This window comes from Aplysia californica, unplaced genomic scaffold (assembly GCF_000002075.1).
Source record: "Aplysia californica isolate F4 #8 unplaced genomic scaffold, AplCal3.0 scaffold00034, whole genome shotgun sequence".
Lineage (NCBI taxonomy): Eukaryota > Metazoa > Mollusca > Gastropoda > Aplysiida > Aplysiidae > Aplysia > Aplysia californica.
The window spans coordinates 2,196,546-2,211,757 of NW_004797304.1; the positions used below are offsets into that span (position 1 = coordinate 2,196,546).

The following is a 15,212-nucleotide window of genomic DNA, read 5'->3' on the forward strand; positions in this document are numbered from 1 at the left end:
CTCTCTCTCTCTCTCTCTCTCTCTCTCTCTCTCTCCCTCATTTTCTGTGTTATTTCTCCCCACCAGGGCCCCAAAGGGGAGACCATCGGTGCTTTTGTTCAGCCTCTTCCAATGTCATATGCAATCTTCAGAGCTCCCTCAGAGAATCAAGGTAAGGAACATACAAGTGTAGGAATTATTAACATCAGTATTATTGTTAATATTAATATGATTATGATTATTATTTTTATTATCATTATTTTTCCGTTTATTATTATTATTATCATCATCATCATCATCATCATCATCATCTCAAGACATATTAAGTTTGTATGATGTTATACAGAGGTTTTACTGCATTATTATTATTATTATTTTTATCACTGATCATTATTAATGTTGTTATTATTGTCTTACTACATAATATTATGCTTTGTGTATTTTTCAAGATCTTATCGTGTTATTATCAATAATATGTGAGGCATCGTGTTGAAATCAGACGCTCGTCAAAATAACAAAATTGGAGAAACAGGCATTTTCCCAGCAGTTTCGCAATTTTAATCAAATTTGGCGAGTTGTTCAACCCTTTTATGTTTTCTTCTTCTTTCCTATCAAACATCTATTGTCTTTATCTCTCCTTCTTCTTTTTTGTGTTAATTACTCTTCTGTAACACCTCTAATCTTCGGCATTTACGTGACCTTATTGTGTTGCAAGTGCCGTAAAACACTTACTAAAACTAAACAATTAACATTGTCCTCATGATGTGGCCAGGCAAGTGCTGGATGGACGGCCTGGAGTTGGCTCTCCGCTGCACCAGCCTGATCAAACGCACCACGTCGCGCGCACAGGACCTGTCAGACAGCGAGCTACACGCCGCGCTGCACACGGCCACCCAGGGGGGTCCCCTCTCGGCTGAGCTGGGTCTGAGCGCGCCCGACGACCCCGAGGCAGAGGAACAGATGGAGGAGTCGGAGGTCATCGTGGACCACGAGAGTGATGATGACGGTACGTACATACACGATGGGGTTATTTCGCCCCGCGCTTGTACTACCTCGTTTGTTTTAGTAAGGTTTTACGGCGCTCACAACTTCATAAGGTCATATGAGCGCCAAGGGGTGGATGTCAACTGAGAAATCCAAACGCGGAATCAGGCTTACTCTGCTCACCTCTATAGCATCAACAGCACAAAGTCTGCTTCGACTATCAAGGCACCCCGGAAATAGCAGGTCACAAGAGTGTGACAAACGTACAAAAAAAGTAGAGGGAAATGACGATAGTAAGGATTAGGAAAGAAAAAGCAGCAGTTCCCTGTTGTAGATCAGGCACAGTTATGAGCATGACATTGATGAATCAGCCCATTTACAATTATAATTCTACTGTGCATAAGAACGTGTTAATGTCCCCATTTTGGGAATGGCCTAAAGACACTTCAGTCTGTAGCACCACCCCGGTAGGTATTGTACAACCTAATTGTGTCGCTGCAAGTGCTGTTAATTAATGCTTGCTAGATTACAATTGTAACATTTCGCAGATGTGCTGATTTTCAGGATAAATTCGGAAATCGTGATTTCTGAAATTGTCCTGATTTTGCCCGACTTGTGCCTGTCATATTGCACTTGATATAGATGCTCTGATTTGGTTTCCTCCTACTTTCCTATCAAACATCTATTGTCCTTATCCCTCCTACTTCTGTTTTTCTGTTAGATACTCTCTTGTAACACCTCATATCTTCGGCACTTGTATGACTTTATTGTTTTGTAAGTGCCTTAAAACTTATACTTTTTTTAAAAGTTTGCACTTTAAATATGAAGATGTTCTGATGTGGTTTGCTCCTGCTTTCCTATCAAACATCTATTGTTCTTATCTCTCCTATTTCTTTTCTTTGTATGTTGCTCTCCTATAACCCCACCTCATATCTTCTGCTCTTGTACGACAGACCTTTTGAGTTGCAAGTGTGGTAAAATCTTAACTAAAACTAACTCACCATTGCTTTATATGAACTTGCATTCAACTAGTATATTTTTTTCTTCTTTTAAAAAAAGAATTTTATAGATCACTTTAGAGCTGACTGATAATAACACAAACTATTTTTATGATCTTTGTTAGTAGTAGTAGTAGTAGGAGTAGGAGGAGGAGGAGGAGGAGGAGGAGGAGGAGGTCTGTTTCTATCTGTTCCTGCTATTTTTTTTCTCTGTTGCTCTATATGGTCGTACATTTAGCTCGTATATTTTAATACTATGATATTTTTCCCTGCTGCAGATCTCTCCAGCATGGGATTGAGTGAGTCGGATTTTGAGCTGACTGACAATAACACACAAATTATTTTTATCGTTGTTGATATTAATGTGTTTTCATCTATTACTGTTATTTTCCTTCTCTGTTGCTCTAAATGGGGAGTCAAATTTTGAGCTGACTGACAATAACGCCCAAACTATTTATTATTATTATTATTATTATTATTTTGTTTTCACCTGTTACTGCTGTTTTCTTTCTCTGTTGCTCTATGTTGTCATACATTTAACTCATATATTTTCTGTGGGTGGTTGGTGGGTGCTCTGGTTGGGTTTACTCCTTCTTTCTTATCAAACATCTATCGTCTTTATCTCCCGTCCTCCTTTTTTGTGTTTGTTACTCTCTTGTAACACCTCTAATCTTCTGGCGCTCATATGACCTTATGCAGTTGCGAGCGCCGTAAAACCTCTACTAAAACAAAACAAAACATCTATCGCTTTTATCTCCCGTCCTCTTTTTTTGTGTTTGTTACTCTCTTGTTGTAACATCTCTAACCTTTGACACATATATGACGTCATTGTGTTGCAAGGTGTTGCAAGTGCCGTAAAACTGAGGAAAATCATTTTTTTAATCATATATTTTGATATTGTGATTGTTTTCCTGCTGTACACCACTCCAGCATGGGATTGAATGAGTCAGATTTTTAGCTGACTGACAATACCACGCAAATTATTTTTATCATTGTTAATATGTGGAAGCCGGGAATGTTTCTGAGTGTTCTCAGAGCGTCTGCTGGGGTAATAATAGTTGTAAAGCGTATAGAGCAATTTCTTGAGCATGGATATGCGCTATATAAATGCAATTATTATTATTATTATTATTAACATTAATGTGTTTCCGTCTATTACTGCTATTTTCTTTCTCTGTTGCTGTATACGGTCATACTTTTAGCTCGTACATTTTCCTATTGTAATTTTATTCCCCTCGTGTAGATCACTCGGGCATGGGACTGAGCGAGTCAGGTTTTGAGCTGGCCGGCGGTGACGCTCAAATTATTTGTATTATTATTATGTTCCATTACTGTTATCTTGTTTCTCTATATGGTCGTACGTTTAGCTCATATCTTTTGATATTGTGATTTTTTTTCCTGCTGTAGATCACTCCAGCATGGGACTGAGTGAGTCGGATTTTGAGCTGGCTGACAGTAACACGAATTATTTTTATCGTTATTATTTATGTTCCCTTACTGTTATCTTGTTTATCTGTTGTTGTTGGCATTGTGGACTGGGGTGTCTGTGGACTGCCTGCCCACCCTGAGAAGAGGCCATTCATGTTGAGGATAGGAGGGTACTAGGAGTTTTCATGAGACTGGAAAGACCTAACTGCCCTGTGACCGTGTAATTCCGGTAGGGTTCACGTTGCCCATTCCCCGCCACCAATGGCTACTGGCTAAGGTTTTCGACTCTTTCATGAGGTATCGGCCAAGTGGGAAAGCCATTGGATCGTCACGTCCTGGGTCGTTGTGCCTTTACTAAGAGGTTTCACGGCCAGAAAGCAATATGGTCATACATTTAGCTCGTACTTTTTCCTATTGTGATTTTTTTTTCCCTCGTGTATATCACTCGAGCATGGGATTGAGCGAGTCCGATTTTGAACTGGCCGACGGTGACGCTCAAATTGCTTGTATTGTTATTATGTTCCATTACTGTTATCTTGTTTCTCTATATGGTCGTACGTTTAGCTCATATCTTTTGATATTGTGATTTTTTTTCCTGCTGTAGATCACTCCAGCATGGGACTGAGTGAGTCGGATTTTGAGCTGGCTGACAGTAACACGAATTATTTTTATCGTTATTATTTATGTTCCCTTACTGTTATCTTGTTTATCTGTTGTTGTTGGCATTGTGGACTGGGGTGTCTGTGGACTGCCTGCCCACCCTGAGAAGAGGCCATTCATGTTGAGGATAGGAGGGTACTAGGAGTTTTCATGAGACTGGAAAGACCTAACTGCCCTGTGACCGTGTAATTCCGGTAGGGTTCACGTTGCCCATTCCCCGCCACCAATGGCTACTGGCTAAGGTTTTCGACTCTTTCATGAGGTATCGGCCAAGTGGGAAAGCCATTGGATCGTCACGTCCTGGGTCGTTGTGCCTTTACTAAGAGGTTTCACGGCCAGAAAGCAATATGGTCATACATTTAGCTCGTACTTTTTCCTATTGTGATTTTTTTTTCCCTCGTGTATATCACTCGAGCATGGGATTGAGCGAGTCCGATTTTGAACTGGCCGACGGTGACGCTCAAATTGCTTGTATTGTTATTATGTTCCATTACTGTTATCTTGTTTCTCTATATGGTCGTACGTTTAGCTCGTACATTTTTACACTGATTTTTTTCACTCTTGTAGATCACTCCAGCATGGGACTGAGTGAGTTGGATTTTGAGCTGGCAGACACCGACACAAACAAACTATTTTTATTATGTTCCATCTTTTACTGTTTTCTTGTTTCTCTGTTGCTCTATATGGTTGTACGTTTCGCTCACATCTTTTGAATTTCATATTGCGGTTTTTTTTATCCCACTGTAGATCACTCGAGCATGGGACTGAGTGAGTCGGATTTTGAGCTGGCTGATGGTGAGGGCAAGCAGCAGGACGTGCCGCGAGTGGAAGAAACTCTGTATGTGGCGAATGAGGTGGAGGAGCTGGGGCAGGTGAGAGAGGGAGAGAGAGAGGGGTGCTGGATAGACGTCGCATTTTCCTTTTTACTGGCTCCTGTCACTTTTCATCTTCTTATGTTACTTTTCATCATTTTACATTTCTTTTCATCATCTTTCGTTCCTTTTCTTTGCCTTATGTTACTTTTCATCATCTTATTTTACTTTTCATCATCTTGCGTTGCTTCTCCTAACGTCCAATATTCAAGTTAATATTAATTATAGTAATAATGATATTATTAATAATAATGGAAATTTACAAGTAACCATATCCCTTGAATTGAAAGCTGTAAGAACTGTACAATGCAGAATTATCTCTCAGCTTACGTGACAAATCAGAAGACAGAAAATACACATGAGACCATCTAATAACACACACACACACACACACACACACACTGCAGGCACACACACGCGCATGAGTACATTTCACCTGTTGGAACAACTGTTTAGTTGTTCAGAGGGAATTGCCACACACCTGAATCTGTTCGACACACCTGAGTCTGTGCAACACAACACACCTGAGTCTGTGCAGCTCACCTGTGCAACACACCTGTGCAACACTCCTGAATCTTTGCTTTCTCTCGTGTTTCCCAGCAAGGCGACGCCTGTCAGACGGAGGAGGTCAACGATGAGAACAAAAGTCTGATCTGGACACTGGTCAAACAGGTGGGCCATATAGAACTTCTTAGCTGTACACAAAATCTTCTGTGTATAATCTAGAATGTTTAATGTATACACAAATATCTTCTATGTATAATCAAGAATGTTTAATGCATACTCAAAAATCATCTGTGTATAATCTATAACCTCTGTTATGTACACAGAATATTTTATTTATTATGTAGAATTTTTAATGTACACAAAATCTTCTTGTCACTCTCGTGTGAACTGCTATTTCCGGGGTGCCTTGATGGTCGAAGCAGACTTTGTGCTGTTGAGACAAGAGAGGTGAGCAGAGTAAGCCTGGTTCCCCATTTGGACTTCTCTGTTGACATCCACCCCTTAGCCCTCATATGTCCTTATGCAGTTGCGAGCGCTGTAAAACCTTACTAAAACTTAAAAAAACTGAGTCTCAAGCCCGTCGTGTCCCTGGGAAAGACATGTTACACATATTATCCTCACTTCACCCAGGTGGGAATGGGTACCCGGCCATAGACAGCGAAAGATCTTGTCAGTGAGTTAGTGTTTTAGGACCTGTAAACTGGCAGCTTGCACTGTATGCTTCCCATGAAGTTGAGATTGTTTCAGAATGCTCTCAGGTCTGCTGGGGTAATAGTATAGATTGTGAAGCGGATGGAACTTGCTCTATCAAATGAAAAGCACAAAATATTGGTCACCTAAAACAACATGAGACCTTAGTAACAGAGGTGCTTGAAGGAAGGATGTGGGGCAGGAGAGCCAGAGGAAGGCAAAGAATAACATGGATGGACATCATAAGTGGCCTAGTGGTTAGTCTCTCGGACTCGCAACCGTAAGGTCGTGGTTCGAATCCCGTCAGGGGCCCGGCGTTGTGTCCTTGGGAAAGGCACTTTACACGAATTTTCCTCTCTTCACCCAGGTGGGAATGGGTACCCGGCTATAGACAGTGAAAGATCTTGTCAGTTTGTTAGTGTTTGAGCGCTTAATCAGCTGCTTGCACTGTATGCTTCCCGGGAAGCTGAGAATGTTTCGGAGTGTTCTATGGTCTGCTGAGGTAATAATATAGTGTAAAGCGCATAGAGCCTGCTGTTGAGCGGGGTTATGCGCTATACAAATGCTATTTATTATTATTAAGAACATGGACTGGCCTGGATATGGCAGAATGTGTAACGGCAGCTCACGACCGTGAAAGATGGGGGGTCATTACACGTGAACCTCTGAGTCAGAGGTGACACCTCCAGGTTTTCCAGATAAAGCTTGCTGTTGAGGGGGGATTTTACGCTGTACAATAAATAAGGTTTATAATTATTCATTGACCGTTGACCCCCCGTTCTTTCTGTTCCCCCCTCCAGGTTCGGCCGGGCATGGACTTGTCCAAGGTCGTTCTGCCGACCTTCATCCTGGAGCCGCGCTCCTTCCTGGACAAGCTCACCGACTACTATTACCACGCCGACATCTTGTCGCAGTGAGTCACAAACTTTTTTGGGGTTTTTTTCTTTCTTTTTGGTCCAGTGCTCTGATTTTGGTGCCGATATTCGTAGGTTACGTAAAAATGTATTGACATGGTGCAAATTGTTATGTTTTAAGAAAAAAGAAACAAGGAAAACTCAACAAGAAAAAGGGGAATTGTTTTGTCGCGGATGATGATGATGGGTTGGTGGGTGGGCGCTCTGGGGGGGTTGCTCTGCTCCTTTTTTCCTTCACTGTGGAGGGGTTTACTTTCTTCCTTCGCTTATAGAGGTGGCCGTCATGGCAGGTTCGACTGTACCTTGAGACGCTTACTAAAATTATTTTAAACAAATTTTTCTACTCTTGAATCGTAATTTTGATTCCGTGAACCGAATGTGAATTCAGAGTGACCTCCGCGCCTCTAGTTGTGTTGCAAGTGCCGTAAAACTCTTTTCTCTAATGAAAACTTTGTTGTTGTTTCAGAGCTGTGCAGCAAGAGACGGCGCTGGAGAGAATGAAGATGGTGTTGAAGTGGTACCTGTCTGGATTCTATAAGAAACCCAAGGTAAGACCACTGTCGTCTTCTTCTTTGTATTTTTCTTCTTTGTATTTTTCTTCTTCTTTTTTTTCTTTTTTTTCTTGTTCTTCTTATTGGTCTTCTTCTTCTTCTTCTTTTTCTTCTTCTTCTTCTTCTTCTTCTTCTTCTTCTTCTTCTTCTTCTTCTTCTTCTTCTTCTTCTTCTTCTTCTTCTTCTTCTTCTTCTTCTTCTTCTTCTTTTTCTTCTTCTTCTTCTTCTTCTTTTTCTTCTTCTTCTTCTTCTTTGTCTTCTTTTTCTTTTTCTTCTTCTTTTTTTTTTCTTTTTATTCTTGTTCTTCTTCTTCTTCTTTTTCTTCCTCCTCCTCCTCCTCCTCCCTTCTCCTCCTCCTCCTCCTCCTCCTCCTGCCTCCTCCTCCTCCTCCTCCTCCTCCTCATTATTATTATTATTGCCTCGCCTTTCTAGATATGGCGGTACTCGTTTCAGCAAAACTTGAAAAATGGCGTTTGTCGCGTTTTGTTGTCAAACTGTACTTGTGTTGTCTGAGTCTTGTGGGGTTTTAATTCTTAGTCTGACAGTGGCTATGCTGTTCATCTTGTGCGGTAACCTTGTGCCTTTGTCAGTTTTGACACACAATGGACATCGGGTTGGTGTGGGTGGTTGGTAGGTGCTCTAGTGTGGTTTGCTCCTTCTTTCCTATCAAACATCTAACATCCATATCTCCCCTTCCTTGTTTTTTGTGTTTGTTACTCTCTTGTAACACATTTAGTCTTAAGCACTTATGGGATCTTATTGTGTTGCAAGTGCCGTAAAACTCTTATGAAGACTAAAACATCTTTTGTCCATGTTCTTCTTCTTTTTTGTGTTTGTTACCCTCTTGTAACACCTCTAATCTTCAGTTACTCTCTAGTAGCACCTCTAATCTTCAGCACTTATATGACCCTATTGTGCTGCAAGTGCCGTAAAACATTTACTAAAACTAGCGGACATCTGGTCTAACGTCTTTTCCCTCGTCTCCTCTCACAGGGTCTGAAGAAGCCGTACAACCCTATCATCGGGGAGACGTTCCGCTGCTACTGGGTGCACCCGGAGAGTCGCAGTAGGACGTTCTACGTGGCTGAGCAGGTAAACTGTCATTGTGCTGTGTGGTGGTGAGAGAGGGCCTCACTCGAGACAGACCCATGCAGAGGGCAGCAGTCACAGTGGCCAGTGGCCTTTGATCAACCTTTTTCTGTAAAATCCACACACAACGAAGTTTGTATAAAAGGTGTAGAGCCCCCCCCGCCCCTAAAAAAAAAATCTTTTAAATTAAAAAATATCAGTATAAATAGCAAATTGGGCACTAAAATGATGGGTTCCTCGATTTCATTAGTGTAACGAATGCCTGATCTCACCACATGCTACTCACACTTGATTTTTTTTTGCTAGTAGTCTAGCTTGTTGCTTTTACTGTGTGTTTTGATTGCACGTCAAATATACATGTACATGACGTACCGATTCCGTCCCACAGATTTCCCATCACCCCCCAGTCTCTGCCTTCCACGTCACCAACAGACAAGACGGGTTTAACATCAACGGCTGTATCCTCGCCAAATCCAAGTTTTACGGTAAGATATTTTAACTCTTTGCACCCGTGGTTTTTTTCCACTGATCCCCCAAAACGCCGGAATTACTTTTCTCAGGAGTCCCTATTACAATTGGGTACCTTGTTCAAATTGATTCTGGTACCGTATTTTTCAACGAAAGTATATATATATTTGATACTACTGGAAAGGTAATTGAACAAGCTAGCATAATTGATGGGTTACCTGGTTCTTTGTCTTATTATGTAAGAGCAATTACGCAATAACGGGAGATAATAACTGCAAAATAATTCAACTGGCTAGATTGATGAGTTTTATCCAGCTTGCTGTCATCATTACCCATGAAATACAGACTGATACTCAATAAAAGTTTTATAAATTATGTAAATCATCTTTGTGGTAATACCACACAGGTATTCCAGCACAGAGCTTGTTCCATAATTTGGAGTAATTTAAATACACGAAATGCTAGTCAGCCACAACCCAGTCTCCTCTGACAGTAGACCTAGACTTGCAATTAGCTCCTAATTCTATCCTTGTAATTAATCTAGTACTAGCAGTTGTACCAGCTTTGTTGAGCATTGCTAGTACTTGATCTAGACTTTGGGGGCTGGTTATAAAACTAATGGATGATTCACCTACTACTCCTGATAGAGTACGACGCCAAGTCAAAGTCTGGTCAGTTTCATCCCCATCGTCAGTATCATCTCTGCTGTTCTCACTAGTTGGAAAAGACTATTGAAGTCGAAGTCAGTGTGGCTGACAATGTAGTCATAATAAGAAAGCTTCTTTTAGTAACATTGACCATCGAATAGCTTTATGGGACTTTCATTTTGCGTGAATCATTTCCCCAAGCCATTGTTGCCATTGAAAACAAACTGGTTTGCTTTATTTCGATCGACACTTCAAATTGAAAATAAAAACAGAAAAATGTTTATATTAAAAGCCGACTAATAACGAAACTAGCTGTGAAGATTCCAGTCTTGACACAAATCCATTCGCAAGTCACAAAATATTGTCGAAAATAATAGTAGGAACCTTTCAATGAAACCGTACGAGAAACAACAGCTGAGTCATTCCACCGCGGAAACCGTGTTCGGCCAACGACGACTGAGTTGTCACTACGGGTGGAATGAGTTAAGGCTCCAGTTTTTGTCCCTTTGTTTTTCTCTGTCAAAGGCTAAAAGTATGAACTTATTCAGGCTGAATGGCTCGAACTCAGATGGGAGCTATTTCTGAAGACAACACATCACATCGACTTTATTGGATAGGAGAGTTACATCCATACACGTACTTACACTTTTACTGAATCTTTGCATGTTGATGCGCAGGTACATTCACTCAACATTTTCATCCTGGATTAATAAAACTATCTTATTTTATCTCATCTCATCCCATCTCATCTCATCCCATCTCATCTCATCCCATCTCATCTCATCCCATCCCATCTCATCCCATCCCATCCCATCCCATCTCATCTCATCCCATCCCATCCCATCTCATCCCATCTCATCCCATCTCATCCCTTCCCATCTCATCCCTTCCCATCTCATCCCTTCCCATCTCATCCCATCTCATCTCATCCCATCTCATCTCATCCCATCTCATCTCATCCCATCTCATCTCATCTTATTTTAACATTTCTTATCTATCTTATCCCAATCTCCAGGCAACTCTATCTCGGCTATTTTGGACGGAGTTGCAACCTTGACCTTCTTAGAACGCGGAGAGGATTACCTCATCACCATGCCCTACGCCCACTGTAAAGGTAAGACAATGTGTGAAAACTGCTTCATTATATCATTTGGTCACTTTTAATCCTGTCCATACGTCGTGTTTTACTGTCGTATCCATACGACGCGGGGAACTCTGTGCCACCACTTTCCAAAGAAGAAATTTACTCGTTAATCCGATCCTTACACTCTGCATAGCAGTCTGTCAAAATGATTTTTTGAGAAATACTGAAAGTTCCAAAGAGATCTTCATACTAGAAGTATTCTAAAATGTGAAGAATACAACCCCTGGGGTACAAAATGATACCAGACATATGGATAGGGTTAAGGACAAGCGGGCTAACCCAGATTTCGGGGGTTTCCAGAAATCTTGACTCACACCAAAAGTGGGCTTTGACCTACCTATAGGAGAAATGTGGTTTCATTGGTGTGTATATTTGTTTGACTATAAAGAAAACTCTCCTTGTCTAATAAAGAAACTGAACAAGTGTCCAAAAATTTTACCTTCGATTTTCCCAAAGCAGCATTTTTCGGGATAGCCCCCTTGTGCTTAAAAGCGACCAATTTGTTGCTTATAAGTCTACAATGCTGTTGTCCTCCCAACCCTATAATATGGTGCCGAGACTTCAAAGGTGTACCAAAGCCGTGCCAAGAAGCTTAATCATTTTCATGTGAAATGTCTCGGGAGAATTCTTGACATCAAAAGGCAGGATAAAATACCAGGCTCAAAGTTCTCAAAAGGACAAATGCCGAGATTTTGTTTTCAAAGCTCCAAAGAACTCAACTCCCCTGGGCTGGCCATGTTGTAAGAATGCCTGACTTCAGAATCCTAAAGGCAGTGTTCTATTCTGAACTGTCCTCTGGGCACCAAAAAAATGCTACAAGGACACCCTGAAAATGTCTCTGAGTTGAGAAACATTTTTTTTAAAGTTTGTTTTGTTTATTCTTACTCATTCTAATATAAGAACGGTTGGAGGGCGCCACTTGTAGGTCCTATACATGTAAATTTACTTCCCCTCTGTTGTTTCTGTCTGTCTGTCTTACTTTTACTAAATGACCATTATTGTGTTGATGTGCATCTCTTTCCTCAAACAGACAACATAATATAAAAACGTTCTGTGGTCTATTTTTTGGAGGTGCTCCATTAGCTCAGCTAGTATCATGGTGGACTACAGAGCAGATGGCCGGGGATCGAATCCCAGACTGGGCATTTTTGAACTCAGGTCATTTTGTGAAGTATCCAAGGCTCTTAATCAATTTGGCTTGATCTTATTGGAAATGGACTGTCACTTTAAATGACTTAATACTAATAGTGCTGATAGTGGCATTAAACACACACACACACACACTCACACGCACGCGCACACCCACACTTTTTCCGTTTTTTTAGTGTTGTTGAAGGCATCTTCTTTTCCACCGCTGTGCAGGAATTCTTCTGGGCACGCTGACGATGGAGATGGGGGGCAAGGTGTCCATCGGCTGTCCAAAGACTGGCTACCATTGTGACCTCGACTTCAAACTGAAGGTCAGTTTGCTGGGTGGTTGGCGGGTGCTCTCCTGTGGTTTGCTCCTTCTTTCCTATCAAACGTCTATTGTCCTGATCTCTCCTCCTTGTTTTGTTTTTATATCGTACTCTCTGGTAACACTTTTAACCTTCGGCTTCCACATGATCTATTTGTGTTCCAAGTGCTTAAAAATTTATGCGAAAAATTTTTTTTTTAAAAGAAGGGTCATTTTTACACTAACACCCCTTCCTCTCTAAGCTGCCATCCCCTGCACCCCCCCCCCTTCCCCTCACTTCTATGATTCTCTTCATCAAAAGTTTACATAACACAATTTCTTGCATAACTAGGAAAGTTTACATGTGGGGCTGTCTTGCATTATAAAGAAAGTTTACACTTTACAATTTCTTATATGGTCAGAAAAGGTTACATATGATGATGTCTTGTGTAATAAGGAAAGTTTACATATAATCACAATTTGTCGCATAAAAAAAAAGTTTACATATCACAATTTCTTGCATAAAAGAAAAGTTAACTCATCACGATTTCTCACATGATAAGTGGGTGGTTGGCGGGTGCTCTGGTGTGGTTTGCTCCTTCTTTCCTCTTAAACATCTATCGTCCTTATCTCTCCTTCTTTTTTACGTTTGTTGTTACTCTCTTGTAACACCTCTAATCTTCGGCAGTTATATGACCTTATTGTGTTGCAAGTGCCGTAAAACTCTTTACTAAACTAAAACTCGCATGATAAGAAAAGTTAACATATACCACAATACCTTGCATTGTGTGTCCCCCACAGCCATTCTTCGGCAACGGAGAGGCGGCTAACCGGATCACGGGACGTATCCGTATGGGCACGGAGGTTCTGTGCACGTTCGAGGGACATTGGGACCAGCAGATCTACATCAAGGAGATCACAAACAGGGTGAGACTCTTGTGGTTGGGGGGGGGGATGTGTGGAGTTTTTGTTGTTTTGTTTCTGGGGAGGTTTTGTGCGGGGATTTTTTAGGGGAGGGGGTAGGGGTTGAGTTGTTTGGGGGGGCTGGGATTTTTTTGTTTGTTGGTTTGGTTTTTTATTGTGTTTTTTGGGGGGGGGTTAAGTTGTTGGGGAGTTGTTGTTTTTTGTTGGTTTGCTGTTGTTGGGGTTTTTTTGGGAGGGGAGGCGCAGGAGAGTAGGGGTTAAGTTGTTTTGGGTTGTAGATATTTTTACGCCCGCCCCGTGTTTACACAAATTCAATTATTTAGGAGGAGGGGATGGAGGTTCCAACTCTGCCTGTCAGAGCCAACTCAGGCTGAGAAGGATACAACATCTTAGCAGAAAGACCCAAGATACTGGGTACAAATTTCTCCCCAATTCTAAAATGGAACTTGGGTCTCCTGCCTGCAACAGCAGAACTGCTAACTGCTACATCAGACACTGGTGAAAAACATGTTTTCAATAACACTTTTACTTCTTACATGTTCTCAATAAGATTATTAATGTTTATTTAGTTCATCGTAAGATTACAATAAGATTATCTTGGTATAATTAATTCAAAGTAAGATCTTCGTAAGACTATTAATGTATAATTTAATCATTTAAGGCCACAATTAGACTATTAATATGTTCTAAATAGTTCATTGCAGCTCATGCTGAGAAGTAGATGAATAGTAATATGTAAGTTATAAATTACAAATCAGTACACACATAAACAAACAGTTGGAAATAATAAAAGGCATGAGCATAGCTAACAACTCGCAATTTAAAAAATGGAGTCTACACGTCAGATAAAGCGATATAAAAATGCTCTATAGTTACAAAAGATGCCATCGCGTTACTAGGCTACTTTACAGTGCAGCCTCTCTATAACGACCTTCAGTATAACGACATCCTCTCTATAGCGACATGGTGCCCAGGTCCCGATTTCTTCCTTATTATATATATGTGTATATTATATATATCGTTAATAATATTTGGTTGCCTCTCTATAACGACAACTCTCTATAACGATTTTTTTTCTGGTCCCGACGATGCCGTTATAGAGAGGCTGCACTGTATTGTGTTGACTCCAGTTACCTGTGCCAGCAGACAAAATTGTTGCATAAAATCCTCATCTCCGGCAAGTCGCTCTCAGCTGCTCGTGGTCAGAACCACTGTGCTGGTGAGCCACTGGCATCGGCTCAGGAACATTCTTTTATGATGACTTTGACGTTTTATTGATTTTTAGCTATTGTCGAATACAGGTCCCTTTTACCGGGAGTTCTTTCATTAGATGAAGAAAAGTAGATTCATTTGTTTTGATTTAATGACTAATTTCGTGGCATATATGTCACTTTTAGGTTTTGTTCCAAAAGAAGGCCTGGGATTTGTTGGAAAACCCCTTCTGGAGATGAAGAGTTGAATTGATCTGTCATAGATTTGTATGGTGTGTGTTTGTCTGTGTGTGTGTGTGGGCGTGTGTGTGACCTTGTTTGACCTTGTTTCAGGAACGCGTTGTCTTCTGGGACCCATCGGTCGAGGTTCGCTCGAAGCGACTGATCCGACACACCGTCCCCATCGACCATCAACAGGAGAATGAATCAGAGAGGTTTGTGGGACGCATTTTTTGTTGGGTAAAAATTAAAGCGGGAGTGAGTACCCGGCTATAGATGGCGAAAGGTCTTGTCAGTTTGTTGGTGTTGCAGCGCTTAATCGGCTACGTACACTGTATGCTCGTTGAAAACCTGAAAATGTTTATGATGAGTTGTGTTTTGGGGTCTTTCGGAGTTATAAAAGAAATTTTTGTAAAGCTCATAAAGCTTACTGCAGAGCATGGATGTGCGCTATGAAAATGCAATTATTATTATTATCATTATTATTACTGT

General features: G+C 41.0%; 1 protein-coding gene across 1 annotated transcript in view; it reads left to right on the plus strand.

Annotated features, from left to right (window-relative positions):
* The window catches only part of LOC101862558 (oxysterol-binding protein-related protein 8-like), a 24,574-nt gene that overhangs the window by 5,285 nt on the left and 4,077 nt on the right, over positions 1–15,212 (plus strand). Inside the window, exons 6-17 of the mRNA XM_035973853.1 lie at positions 67–151; positions 752–985; positions 4,797–4,921; positions 5,522–5,593; positions 6,919–7,031; positions 7,499–7,580; positions 8,577–8,675; positions 9,061–9,157; positions 10,803–10,901; positions 12,294–12,391; positions 13,168–13,293; positions 14,835–14,978. Coding sequence (XP_035829746.1) covers positions 67–151; positions 752–985; positions 4,797–4,921; positions 5,522–5,593; positions 6,919–7,031; positions 7,499–7,580; positions 8,577–8,675; positions 9,061–9,157; positions 10,803–10,901; positions 12,294–12,391; positions 13,168–13,293; positions 14,835–14,978 — 1,374 coding nt within the window. The remainder of the gene's footprint in view (positions 1–66; positions 152–751; positions 986–4,796; positions 4,922–5,521; positions 5,594–6,918; positions 7,032–7,498; positions 7,581–8,576; positions 8,676–9,060; positions 9,158–10,802; positions 10,902–12,293; positions 12,392–13,167; positions 13,294–14,834; positions 14,979–15,212) is intronic.